Source organism: Canis aureus, chromosome 27, assembly GCF_053574225.1.
Source record: "Canis aureus isolate CA01 chromosome 27, VMU_Caureus_v.1.0, whole genome shotgun sequence".
NCBI lineage: Eukaryota > Metazoa > Chordata > Mammalia > Carnivora > Canidae > Canis > Canis aureus.
The window spans coordinates 34,465,811-34,478,930 of record NC_135637.1 but is presented as its reverse complement, the minus strand read 5'-3'; the positions used below and the strand labels follow the sequence as shown (position 1 = coordinate 34,478,930).

At 53.4% G+C, this 13,120-nt stretch overlaps 2 protein-coding genes across 4 annotated transcripts; both read left to right on the top strand.

Annotated features, from left to right (window-relative positions):
- Positions 1-645: 645 nt before the first annotated feature.
- On the top strand, positions 646-9,331 carry LOC144299211 (tubulin alpha-3 chain). The gene is made up of 5 exons (XM_077874627.1): positions 646-797; positions 5,080-5,302; positions 6,195-6,343; positions 6,661-7,341; positions 8,943-9,331. Exons 1-5 carry the CDS (start codon positions 795-797, stop codon positions 9,237-9,239), a joined length of 1,353 nt encoding a protein of 450 aa, XP_077730753.1. The 5' UTR covers positions 646-794; the 3' UTR covers positions 9,240-9,331.
- Positions 9,332-10,406: 1,075 nt separating this feature from the next.
- THAP7 (THAP domain containing 7) lies at positions 10,407-12,756 on the top strand. Of its 3 annotated transcripts, XM_077874634.1 has the most exons (5): positions 10,407-10,486; positions 10,659-10,738; positions 11,076-11,231; positions 11,725-11,865; positions 12,063-12,756. In XM_077874634.1, the coding sequence occupies exons 2-5, from the start codon at positions 10,659-10,661 to the stop codon at positions 12,625-12,627; spliced, it is 942 nt and encodes a 313-aa protein (XP_077730760.1). In that variant the 5' UTR covers positions 10,407-10,486; the 3' UTR covers positions 12,628-12,756. The 3 variants fall into 3 exon arrangements, with proteins under 3 accessions (XP_077730760.1, XP_077730761.1, XP_077730759.1); XM_077874633.1 differs by lacking the exon at positions 10,407-10,486 and having other exon boundaries at positions 10,659-10,834; XM_077874635.1 differs by lacking the exons at positions 10,407-10,486; positions 11,725-11,865 and having other exon boundaries at positions 10,493-10,834.
- Positions 12,757-13,120: the final 364 nt, after the last annotated feature.

The following is a 13,120-nucleotide window of genomic DNA, read 5'->3' as shown; positions in this document are numbered from 1 at the left end:
GGCACCACACCAATAAACAGTGTATCTTCACGACACAAGCTCGGTGCAGTTTTTTCACGGGCTTGTCGGGCGTGGGTGGGTGGCGCAACTCTCCTCCGGATTGTTTACAGGTGGGTGATGGGCAGGTCTCCTGGAAGCAAGTCGTGTTTGCAAGGACCTGAATCAGGAACGGGCAGATGGATGGGCCTGGAGCTCCCAGCAGGAAGGCAGCGCAATCTTTTTTTTTTTTTTTTAATTATTTTGTTTTTTTATTTATGAGACACACACACACAGAGGCAGAGACTTAGGAAGAGGTAGAAGCAGGCTCCCTGCAAGGAGCCCGATGAGGGCCTCAATCCCGGACCCCGGGGTCACGCCCTGAGCCGAAGGCAGACACTCAACCGCTGAGCCACCCGGGCGTCCCAAGGCGGTGCAGTCTTGACCCGAAGCCGTTCGCACGTTGAGGACTTGCATGCATGGAAAAGTCCCGCGTCCCACGCGGAGGAAACCGCGGCCACTCCAACCTGAAGGCCGAAGACGCAGCAGGATGCTCCGCCTTTGGCTAGGCACAGCCTTCCCGCCAAAGCCCCATCCAATCAGAAAGCGCCATGCTCCGTGAGTCAAGCCACGGCCAATCAGAAGTGGGCTTCCAGGCCTCGGTCTGCCCCGAAGCGCTGCGGACCAATGGGCGGCTGGGCAGCGACGGGCCAATCCGCGGCAGCGTGCGCACGGCGGCGGAGGCGGCAGTTGGGCGCGTGGCGTCTGTGGCGGCGGTTGAGGTCTAGGAGCAGCGTTGGGCAGCGGTGGAGCTCACCATGGTGAGGCCCCGGGGCCTGGTCCGCGGTGGCGCGACCCCGCCACTATTGCTGTGTGAACGCCGGGCTGGAGGGTGGACGACGCCTGTCACGTGAGGCGCTAGGCCGGGGCACGGCGGGGACCGGGGTGCGCCCGGGAGGCCCGGGGCTGCGGGGCGAGCGGGCCATGTGCTCTCACTTGGCCCCTGGGCGCGTGGGCCCGAGGGCCGTGGCGGCCTGCTTCCTGGGGGTCGGCAGGTGCAGGCGGTTCTGCGGAGATTGCGCCTTTCACCTGCCAGGCTGGCCGCTGGGCGGTTGGCGGCCTCGGTGCGGTCTCGGAGAAGACCAGCCGCGGTGGTGGGCTCCTGAACACGGGAGGGCCCTTCTCAGACTTCTGGGCCCCAGGACATCCCTACGGTATTACCAGTTATCCAGGACTCCAGAAAGCTTTTGTTTGTGTGGGTTACATCCATAGGCATTTGTCATGTTAGACATTAAAAAGTGAGACAACTTTAAAAATATTTGTTCGCTTTAAGGCAACGCGTAAATAACAAACATCCAAGTCGTAATAGCCATAGCTTGTCACCTCTTTGTAGGAAAATAATGTTCCATGACAAAAGCAGCTAGTTCAGTTGGCAACCCAAAACACACAAATGCTGTTTCTCGAGAGCTGTATTTTAGTAGGTATACAAGTACTTTATGGATACTTTTTAAAAAATTATTTATTTACTTACTTATTTATTTATTTATTTATTTGATAGTCACACACACAGAGAGAGAGGCAGAGACACAGGCAGAGGGAGAAGCAGGCTCCATGCAGGGAGCCCGACGTGGGACTCGATCCCGGTCCCCTGGGCTAAAGGCGGCACTAAACTGCTGAGCCACCTGGGATGCCCTGATTTTATTCTTTTTAAAGATTTGCCTATTTATTTTTAGAGGCAGAGCCTGCCAGCCGGGGCCAGAGGGAGAAGAGAGAATCTTCAAGTAGACTCCCCACTGAGCATGGAGCCCAATGCAGGGCTGAATCCCAGGACCCTGAGATCATGACCAGAGTTGAAATCGAGAGTTGGCTGCTTAACTGACTGAGCCCCATGCGGGTGTAGATTTTATTTTTTTATTTTTTTATTTTTCTTAAGTTTTATTTATTTATTCATGATAGACACACACAGAGAGAGAGAGAGAGGCAGAGACACAGGCAGAGGGAGAAGCAGGCTCCATGCAGGGAGCCCGACGCGGGACTTGATCCCTGGTCCTCAGGACCAGGCCCTTGGCTGAAGATGGCGCTAAACCACTGAGCCACCAGGGCTGCCCGCAGGTGTAGATTTTAGAAAATTAATTTTTGCTTCATCATGAACATTCTTAAATGAAATTGACCTTTTTCCCCCTTTTTATCTTGTTACCATGTGTTCATAAAGGTGGATAATCTATTGAGTGCCGGTACAGTTTGTTGCTGCTACCTTGATTTGTGCTCAAGCACCAGCAGTTCTACCCACTTCTGATTATGTACCATTAGTGTAAATGTGAACATGGTGAGAAGGGCTGATCACTTCAGCTGTCCTACTATGAAATTGCTTTAATTTCCATGTACCCGAATAGGTGTTTGGCTCTCTAGTGGCCTGGGAACTCCAGATTACTTTGAGGACTGTTGGTGGGTTGGGAATCGGTAGAAACAATGGATCATTGACAGGAGGAAGCAGAGCTTTATTGTAAAGTAAAGGAATGAGGAAAGCAGAAAGGTCTGCACATTTGCTGGCTGGAAATTGAAGCTTCTGGGTAAGTAGGGAATAAGGTTATCTGCCAAGAATACGAAGAGAGCAGTTGGGCTGGTGCCTGGAAAAAGAGGAAGTTTCAAATAATTTTTTCAGAGGAGATAAATCAGACTAAAGGAATTGTAAAATTTTAAATGATCCACGTGAGGTTGGCAATGGATTTATAACATATAAATTTATAATTTCTGTTGAAAGCTAGGAATGATTTTCCTGATTGCTTTTGATTAGTCTCATTGGTTAGATAATCAGATGAAAATGACCTTGCAAATCACATAGCACATCAGCCCCCATTTTGTAAAAGAAATTGAGGCATTTTCTCAGGGTACAGAGCTTACTGTGATTATAGTGGGGCTGAATAAGTGGAAAACCGAATCAGGCACTCTGTGAAGTACAGGCTGCTTGGATTTAAGTAAGGCAAAATGAATAATACAGATTTGCAAATGGCGTGATTGGGTGGCTTCCAAACGACTTGCCAGAGTGTTGATGGGTTCCTTTTCTGAAGGATTGAGCTCTTGTCATTGGAGAAGTTCTTTCTGGAACTGAATGCTTCCTTCTGGATGGATTCTTGGGGGTTTGCAGCATTGTGTGAATCTCTGTGCTCCTAATTTGAACTTTAGTGCTTGTAATACAAAACAGGACTTCAAGTTCTCTGTATACTGTACATTAGGATTTAGAGTAGGTGGGACACCTTGAATTTCATTTGAGTTCCTCTAAGGATGACATGTCTAAAATAGAACAAATGATTAATAACTGTACAGTTAGGCTCCTGGCAGGAAAGATATGATACTGTCAAAATAGGTATTTTGAGGAGAATCATTAAAAAGGTACTACCTAGGGCAGCCCCGATGGCCCAGCGGTTTGGCGCCGCCTTCAGCTGGGGCTGTGATCCTGGAGACCCGGGATCGAGTTCCACATTGGGCTCCCTGCAGAGAGCGTGCTTCTCCCTCTGCCTGTGTCTCTGCCTCTCTGTCTGATAGATACATACATACATACATACATACATTTCTTAAAAAACAAAAAAAGGTACTATCTAGGGATGCCTGGGTAACTCCGTGGTTGAGCATCGCCTTTGGCTCAGAGTGTGATCCCAAGATCAAGTTCCCATATCGGGCTCCCTGCAGGGATCCTGCTTCTCCCTCTGCCTGTGCCTCTGTCTGCCTCTCTCTCTCTCTCTCTCATGAATAAATCTTTTTTAAAAAGGTACTATTGGGGATCCCTGGGTGGCCCAGCAGTTTAGCGCCTGCCTTTGGCCCAGGGCGTTCCTGGAGTCCCGGGATCGAGTCCCGCGTCGGGCTCCCAGCATGGAGCCTGCTTCTTCCTCCTCTCTGTGCCTCTCTCTCTCTGTCTATCATAAATAAGTAAATAAATAAATGTTTAAAAAGGTACTATCTATAAAAGTATGGGCAGGGTCTAAGGAAACCACCGAAGGACAGTGCAGTAGCATTTGTGATGTCTGGTAGCTATTAACTCCTAGCTTTGAAGGTGAAGAGGAGTGGTTACTAGAAGGTGAGAAGGAAGCTATATGAAGAGCACTGACTGCTGACAGTTTGTGGCCTGATAAACACACTCAAGGAACCCATGGCAGTTCTGGTAGTGAGGGAGCACCCTGACCACACTGTCCTCTAACCTCCCAGTCTCCTGCTGATACCTGCCATTGCCCAAAGGAATGAGAAGCCAGGGGCAAGGAAGCCCTTTAAATACAGTTCACATGGGTCAACCTCCCTGAGCATAGACCTAGATGGGGAAAAATAGAGGTTAGATGTAGGTGGGCAGATAGAAGACAAACATGCAGTGCCCACCAGCCATGGGCTGTGGTGAGTTGTGTCCTAGTTCACTTTTCCTTCCCTGAGTCTATATTATGTGTTACCTTGCCTTTGGAGAAGACACCATCAAAAACAAATACTCTCAGGTGGCTCAGTGGTTGAGTGTCTGCCTTTGGCTCAGAGCGTGATTGGAATCAGGTCCCACATCAGGCTCCCTGCTTGGAGCCTGCTTCTCCTCCCTCTGTGTCTCTGCCTCTCTCTGGGTCTATTGTGAATAAGTAAAATCTTAAAACTTTTTTAAGGTCTTCTGTAATATTCATGAGAGACACAGAGAGAGAGAAGCAGAGACACAGGCAGAGGGAGAAGCAGGCCCCATGCAGGGAGCCCGAAGTGGGACTTGATCCTGGGACTCCGGGACCATACCCTAGGCCGAAGGCAGGCGCTAAACCGCTGAGCCACCCAGGAATCCCTTAAAAAATTTTTTAAAACCTAATATTCTCTAGAGAATAACTTATGGTTAACCATAAAGTGGAGTTTACTACTGATGTTACATGAGTGGTAGGAAATACTTTGTATAGGGGATAAGTCTAGCACTTAGTAGCTAGAGTGATTTAGAGCACCTGTATTCATAGGGACAGAAGGATCACATAAGCTTTCTGGGAAAGGTTTGTGAAAGCCTTAGAAAGTGAAATACATGTATTATGTTTTGCATGCCACATAGTATTCATTGCCTTGAAGACAAGGGAGTCTCAATGCTTCTGTTCTGGTCCCCAGCGCGAGTGCATCTCTATCCACGTGGGGCAGGCAGGTGTCCAGATCGGCAATGCCTGCTGGGAACTGTACTGCCTTGAACATGGAATTCAGCCTGATGGTCAAATGCCAAGTGACAAAACCATCGGCGGTGGGGATGACTCGTTCAACACGTTCTTCAGCGAGACTGGGGCTGGCAAGCATGTGCCCAGAGCAGTGTTTGTGGACCTGGAACCCACTGTGGTCGGTAGGTCCAAGGGCACTTGGCGGCTTTGCTGGGAGAGTGGGGGAGCCTCCCTGAAGCCCCATCCATGTCCCCTGTGCTCCTTCGAATCCTTCTACAGAAAGGATGGGACGTACAAGTGTATGCCCGTGGCTGTGTTAGGTGAGAAACCACGGGGTTAGTGCTTAAAGTGTCCTTGACACCGAGGCTCCTAATTTAGGAGAACCTAAAGTACAGACCAAAGATGGGCTGGGACTAGATTCACTCGTGGCCGCCTCAGAGCCAGGCGGGTGGCTATGTAGACCCCACCTGCAGGGTGCCCAGTCACCAGCCCCGCCCTGACTCTGCACACATCTGATGCAGGTGCACAAGAGTCTTGACCTGCATCTTAGACATAGAAGGTAACTAGAGAAGATTCGTTGGGATCCTGCAGATTAGAAGCCTGAGGTGGTTCCCAGGGAGAGCTACAAAGAGAGAGCACCTTCAGTGGCCACCCAGGAGAAGACCATGTCACCCTGAAGTGTGAGGCGCAGGCCACATAGGGTGCCCCAATGGGACTTCCTGGCAAAGTGCTGCTGACGTGGTGACTGTCCAGGATGTAAGGGATTTTTTAGTTAGACTCTTGGATGTAGCTCCAGATCTGAAGAAATAATTTCATGGGTGAGGGTGTGAGTGGTTTCCCTTCTTTGGGAACCAGTCAGATTGGACTTGGTATCTCCAGCTGATGTGACCTACTAGAGCCATAGATTGCAGCTGTGGTCTGCATGTTGCACAGACATTTTCTATGAGACCCTGATGCTGCTGCCCCCCAAGGAACAGCATGTGCTTGGTAGATCCAAAGGGTCCCCGAATCTATCCCCCTTGGCGAGTTAACAACAGGCCTTGAAGACCCACTGCCCACGTGTCCTCTTTGCAGATGAAGTGCGCACGGGGACCTACAGGCAGCTCTTCCACCCAGAGCAGCTGATCACCGGGAAGGAGGATGCAGCCAATAATTACGCCAGAGGCCATTACACCATCGGCAAGGAGATCGTCGACCTGGTCCTGGACCGGATCCGGAAACTGGTAAAAGGGCGCTAAGGAAGCTTCTTGTGGGTGTTGCCCTGGACAGGAGGGTGGGCAGGAGATGACTTTGACAAAACCCCAGGCCAGAATCTCGAGTCCACATCTTCCTTCGCATGTGGCTTCAGTGCCTCCTCCATCACCCATCCGTCTTAACATCTGCCCCGCTCTTTGCTTCTGAGCATCACGCGGGTGCCCTGTGGACGGTTTGAATGCGTGGTGTCCTGCAGAGGGAAAGAGAAGTGACTGTGGGTCATCGGAGGCTGGTGGTGCGGCTCCTTCCCCGGCGGCACTGACTCTCAGTCTGTGATTTCTCTCAGGCGGATCTGTGCACAGGGCTGCAGGGCTTCCTCATCTTCCACAGTTTCGGGGGCGGCACCGGCTCTGGGTTTGCATCTCTGCTCATGGAGCGGCTGTCGGTGGACTACGGCAAGAAGTCCAAGCTGGAATTTGCCATCTACCCGGCTCCCCAGGTGTCCACGGCCGTGGTGGAGCCCTACAACTCCATCCTGACCACCCACACCACCCTGGAGCATTCCGACTGTGCCTTCATGGTGGACAACGAGGCCATCTACGACATATGTCGGCGCAACCTGGATATCGAGCGGCCCACGTACACCAACCTCAATCGTCTGATCGGGCAGATCGTGTCCTCCATCACAGCCTCCCTGCGATTCGATGGGGCCCTGAACGTGGACTTGACGGAATTCCAGACCAACCTGGTCCCGTACCCCCGCATCCACTTCCCCCTGGCCACCTATGCCCCGGTCATCTCAGCCGAGAAGGCCTACCACGAGCAGCTGTCCGTGGCCGAGATCACCAATGCCTGCTTCGAGCCGGCCAACCAGATGGTCAAGTGTGACCCTCGGCACGGCAAGTACATGGCCTGCTGCATGTTGTACAGGGGGGACGTGGTCCCAAAAGATGTCAACGCGGCCATCGCCACCATCAAGACCAAGCGCACCATCCAGTTTGTGGATTGGTGCCCGACTGGATTTAAGGTAGGACTGGGTGATGATGTGAGGTTTCCCCCGTCAGGGGCAGCTGACCAAGTACAGAAGGCCTTTTGTGGAGAATACCTCTGATCCATGGCAGCCAGCCCCTGGTCATCTGAGCCCGAGTGATAGATAATTTATTCAGTGGGGCCTTTTGAACTTCCTTCCTTAGTTATCACACTGTATATATGTGATGAGAATTTTTTTTAACTTCAAACAGGAAATTTTTAGAACCAATTTTTGTTTCCTCTTTTGGGTGGTTAATTTGTGTGGAAAATGTAGTTTGGGGGGATCCCTGGGTGGCGCAGCGGTTTGGCGCCTGCCTTTGGCCCAGGGCGCGATCCTGGAGACCCGGGATCGAATCCCACGTCGGGCTTCCGGTGCATGGAGCCTGCTTCTCCCTCTGCCTGTGTCTCTGCCCCTCTCTCTCTCTCTCTGTGTGTGACTATCATAAATAAATAAAAATTAAAAAAAAAAAAAAAAAAGGAAAATGTAGTTTGGGTTTAGAAATGCAGAAATTTTGGAAGCATTTTGAGAATTTATGTGGATATTTTAAATTGGGGCATTAATACAAACATTGCTGTTGCTAAACACTTCATTCCACTGGCACATACAAGTTAAACCCAATCTAAATATCGCATGCAATATTTGATTTAGAGAAAAACTGTCATGTTTTTGGGAAAAAATGATGCTATATTTATTTCTCTTTTGGTAAGCTTAGCAGTTCTGACCTGAGTTTGCCTCCAGCATAGTTTGTAGCCACCTTCCATTTGATACAGGATAGGAAACTTGATGTTACTTTGCAGCTTTATCCATAGTTTAAATACTAAACCCTATCAAGGCTTTCCATCATAAAATTTCATGTGAACACAGCCACACCTGTTTACTGATGTGCTGTTGTGGCTGCTTTGTGCTACAAAGACTGAAGTAATTGTGACAGAGACCATGTGGCCCCGCCAGCCTAGAATACGTACTGTCTTGCCCTTGACGTTCTAAGTGACCCTGTGTATTGCTACCCAAACCTCTGTCCTCTGGTTTAGAAATTTGGAATGCCTCTCCTTTGGTCTCAGCCCTGGATTATCACCCCCTTTCTTCTATTAGCACACCTAGGCCGCCTCCTGTTGCAGTGGTAGCAGCAGTCCTCAGACCTCTGACAGGAATCCTGTTGTCCTGGATTCACAGGCTAGCTCTCTCAATGGGAGACCGAGTGGCAGGATGATCTCCCCTCATAATAAAACCATAGTGCTGTGACTCGAGCAGAAGAGGTTTCAGCTACAGCAATGAATCCTCGTCTGTAGAATCCTATGGAGAAAATGCCATCTAAGGCATACAAAGCATTATTCCTTTTTAGAAGAAACCATCCTGTTACCTGAGCACCTCACATGGCTCAGAGGCTGGGACACAGCCCTTCAGGCAGCTTGGAACCGAGCCAGGCTGGCTGGCCCCTTTTTCCCTGTTGTCCTTGTCTAGAAACCAGCACCCTGCTCGCCTGACACTTTGCCTGGCACAAAGAAGGCACTTGCAGGTCTCCTGTTTGCATGAAAGCACCCACCGTTTCTGGGTTTGACTGAAGCTTCACAGACTGCCTTCTTCCTTTTCTCTGGCAGGTGGGCATCAACTACCAGCCCCCCACTGTCGTCCCTGGGGGTGACCTGGCCAAGGTGCAGCGGGCCGTGTGCATGCTGAGCAACACTACCGCCATCGCCGAGGCCTGGGCCCGCCTGGACCATAAGTTTGACCTCATGTATGCAAAGCGAGCCTTTGTGCACTGGTATGTGGGGGAAGGCATGGAGGAAGGGGAGTTCTCCGAGGCCCGGGAGGACCTGGCAGCCCTGGAGAAAGATTATGAAGAGGTGGGCGTGGATTCCGTGGAAGCAGAGGCTGAAGAAGGCGAAGAATACTGACCGGAGCGGAGCTGGCAACCATCTCTTTGTATCGCCCCCACTATAACATTACGAGATAGGTTTACCTATTAAAGTTTCTGTTTGAAGCATCATGTACCTTGTCCTGCACTTTGACATTATTCTGATCCAGATCCCTGCCTTTTCCAAGTGGATTTCCAGGGGCTAAAAAGCAGGTTTTCTCTCAGAAAAAAAATTAAGCATGTCTGTATGTTTAGTTACATTAATCCTAGAAGAAGGCTTCAAGTCCTGGCTGAGGGAATTAGGAAAAATACTTTGGTTCTTAAATCTTTCACTCATTCTTGATGTTCCTTTGGAGAATGGAATTGTAACCCAGTTTGTTTTTCCAAATTGTGGAATGACCACTTTGACTCAGTCTTGTGTGTCCAGGGAGGCAGTCCTGCCCCAGTGCAAACTCATTTACTGAGGCTCCGTTTCTAGCAAGGTCTTTGTTTTGGGGGGCTTTGCTTTAATTTTTTTTTTTTTTTTTTTAAGAGAGCAAGGGAGTATGAGCAGCTGGGAGGAGCAAAGGAGTCCCAACTCCTGCCAGACCCTAGGACCCCAAGGTCATGACCTGAGTTGAAGGCAGATGGCTTAACTGAGCCACCCACGTGCCGTTGTTTGTTTTTTTAAAAGATTTATTCATTTTCATTTAGACCCAAGTACAAACAGGAGGGGCAGAGGAAGGCTGACGGAGACTCCCAAGCCAAATGCATTGGCCCAGGGGTTCCACCTAAGGACCCTGAGGTCATGACCTGAGCTGAGACCAAGAGCAGGATGCTCGACTGGTTGGGCCACCCATGTGCCCCTAGGCACTAATTGAGCGGCTCCTCGGCCAGAAGGAATTACAATCGGGCCTTCTGCCCATTACATTTTTCCGGAGTGTGGGGAGTGGCCACCGCCCGCCCACCCCATTGCCGGCACCTCTCCCGGAGTAGCTGCGGGTCCTGGACTCTGTCAGGTCATTTTGATTCGCATCTTGGCCCCCTTTTCTTCTCGCTGGAGCTCCTTTCTTGCAGTCCGGCCAGAGTGGGTCCCGGGCGAATCCTTGGATGCCGAGGTGTTCCCAAAACACAAAGAGGGACCACGTGCGGGACGGCGCACCCCCGGCGGCGAGCTGAGGCGCCCGCCGCTTCCGGGGCCAGCCCCGCCCCTCGGCGGCGCGCCGCGCTCTTCCGAGTCTCTATGGTACCAACTTCCCCCGCGCGCCACTCCTCGCGAGACTTCGGCGGCGCAGCAATGGCGAGATCGTGAGTGCCGCTGACGGGAGTCAGGAGAACGGGCTGGGACGGGGCTCGGGCAAGATCGGGCCGGGGGAGATCCGGCAGGCCTGGGCCGCCTGGCGCGGAGCGGCGGCTGGGGGCGCGAGGCCCCTCTGGGCCTGGACAGCCGCCCACGACCAAGCTCCCGCCTCTTTCCCAGATGCCGCGTCACTGCTCCGCCGCCGGCTGCTGCACACGGGACACGCGCGAGACGCGCAACCGCGGCATCTCTTTCCACAGGTCAGCGCGCGTGCGCATGCGCCCGTTTTACCCTCTTCGCGGAGCCACGATTGCGCACGCGCCTTCCTCTGTTTGGCGCGAGGCTTGTATTTGTAGGTGGGAAGGGGTGACGGGGGCGGTGCCGGTAGGACCGGCTCTAGACGGAAAGGTGGCGCGGGCGGCCCGCCGGCCTGGGGCCTCTGCCCTCGGGCCCTTACCTGCCGGGTGATCCCCAGGAAGTTGCTCTCCTTGAGGCCTGTTTCCTGGCCTGGGCCTGGCAGGTGGCAGCGGGTGCCCGGCCAGCCCTTGCTGCCCGGAGCGCGGGCACCCTGGTGCTCACTGGTTTGTGGCTCCGCAGACTTCCCAAGAAGGACAACCCGAGGCGAGGCTTGTGGCTGGCCAACTGCCAGCGGCTGGACCCTAGCGGCCAGGGCCTGTGGGACCCGGCTTCCGAGTACATCTACTTCTGCTCCAAACACTTCGAGGAGAACTGCTTTGAGCTGGTGGGCATCAGGTGAGCTCCTCGGCGGCCACGGCCGGGCAGGGTTTGAGGAGCTGGCCGCTGGGGGCGGCTGCAGGGCCAGGAGAGGAGGCTCCTGAGTCACTGGCTGGGGGACAGCGTGGCTGCCTCTCCCCAGCCTCGTATCTCAGGGACCGCGAGACCCATCCCCTCGGGATGACTGTGCCACTGGCAGAAAAACACGAGCTTTCTCAGAGGCCGTTCCTTGCAGCCCAAGTCCTGCCAGCAAGTCCATAACAAAATCATTCTTTTTGGCTGGTCAGCCTAGTTCTTAACTGTGAGGAGTCCTGCAGGGAAGAGATTGGTGTAACTGCCTACCTTGGCATTCCTTTAGCTACGTGCTTGCAACATGCCTACCCACCTCCCACAGCGCTAGCATGGGAAAGCCTGATTCGGGGTGCTGGAGGCGTGGTAGTTCTGTGCCCCGCAGGTGGCCCTGGGTGGCAGTATGTGTTGTCCATCTCATCCAGGCTGCTTTCCCCTACAGTGGGTATCACAGGCTGAAGGAGGGGGCGGTTCCCACGATATTTGAGTCTTTCTCCAAGCTACGCCGGACGACCAAGACCAAGGGACACAGTTACCCACCTGGCCCCCCCGACATCAGCCGGCTCCGGCGATGCAGGAAGCGGTATGTGTGCTGTGGGTGGAGGGTGCCCCACTCCCACATCAAGTCTGAAAGCTTGGACTGTGTTTAAGGTGTCAGCAGTCTTGCTGAAGAGGGTTCAGAGCCAGCAGCATGGACTCTGATGGGCTGGTGACTTGGGATCTGGCAAGGCCTTGGCCCACCCCATTAGTCTCTCTCTTCCTCTCTCTCTCTCCTCTCAGATGCTCTGACAGCCGGGGGCCCACGACTCCATTTTCTCCACCTCCACCTGCTGATGTCACCTGCTTTCCTGTGGAAGAGGCATCAGCCCCTGCTGCTTTGCCTGCCTCCCCCACTGGGAGGTTGGAGGCTGGCCTCAGCAGCCCCTTCTCAGACCTCCTGGGGCCCCTGGGTGCCCAGGCAGATGAAGCAGGCTGCAGCGCCCAGCCCTCACCGGAGCGGGAGCCAGAGAGACAGCCGTCCCCCCTTGAGCCACGCCCCGTGTCACCCTCAGCCTATATGCTACGCCTCCCACCCCCAGCGGGCGCCTACATCCAGAATGAGCACAGCTACCAGGTGGGCAGCGCCCTGCTCTGGAAGCGGCGGGCTGAGGCCGCACTTGATGCTCTGGACAAGGCCCAGCGCCAGCTGCAGGCCTGCAAGCGGCGAGAGCAGCGCCTGCGGCTCCGGCTAAGCAAGCTGCAGCAGGAACGGGCACGGGAGAAGCGGGCGCAGGCTGATGCCCGCCAGACTCTGAAGGAGCACGTGCAGGACTTTGCCATGCAGCTGAGCAGCAGCATGGCGTGAGTGAAGGGCTGCTGGCCCCGGAGCTTCGGGCTCTTCCTCCCTCAGAATCCACCTGGAAAGGGACCCGGTCTGAGCTGTGTCCACCAGACCTGCCAGATGCCATAATAAAGTGGATTCTAGGAGGCCCTACTATCTGCTTCAGCTGGGGCTGGGGTCCCTTCCCTGGAGTCCGAGCTCTCCGCTGTGGAGAGCAGGAAGTCTGGCTCTTGCCCGCCCCCCCTCATGCAACTCCAGGCCCCACAGGTTCTCTGAAGGACAGGATGGTGTGAGCAGAGGCCAGGGCCGGCGCCAGGAACCTTCTCCTTGGTACCTGAAGCAGTCTAGGCTTAAGCGGTCTAGTCCCTTTGAAAATATTCGTGAAACCCAGGCCAGATGCAGTTTGCGGGGACACCTGCGTGGCTTCCATCTGCTGGCCCAGTCTGCCCAGCATTCAGTAGGGTGCAGCACCTGAACACCAGCCACCCCCTCACCACCGGGCTGGCTCATCTAGAAA

Excerpts from the sequence above, each read along its gene's own strand:
- LOC144299211 (XM_077874627.1), top strand. Across the intron at positions 5,303-6,194 it reads CCTGGAACCCACTGTGGTCG|ATGAAGTGCGCACGGGGACC; the intron begins GTAGGTCCAAGG and ends TCCTCTTTGCAG. Across the intron at positions 6,344-6,660 it reads TGGACCGGATCCGGAAACTG|GCGGATCTGTGCACAGGGCT; the intron begins GTAAAAGGGCGC and ends GATTTCTCTCAG.
- THAP7 (XM_077874633.1), top strand. The coding sequence starts at position 10,659 with ATGCCGCGTCACTGCTCCGCCGCCGGCTGCTGCACACGGGACACGCGC. Across the intron at positions 10,835-11,075 it reads CGCGAGGCTTGTATTTGTAG|ACTTCCCAAGAAGGACAACC; the intron begins GTGGGAAGGGGT and ends GTGGCTCCGCAG. Across the intron at positions 11,232-11,724 it reads TTTGAGCTGGTGGGCATCAG|TGGGTATCACAGGCTGAAGG; the intron begins GTGAGCTCCTCG and ends TTTCCCCTACAG.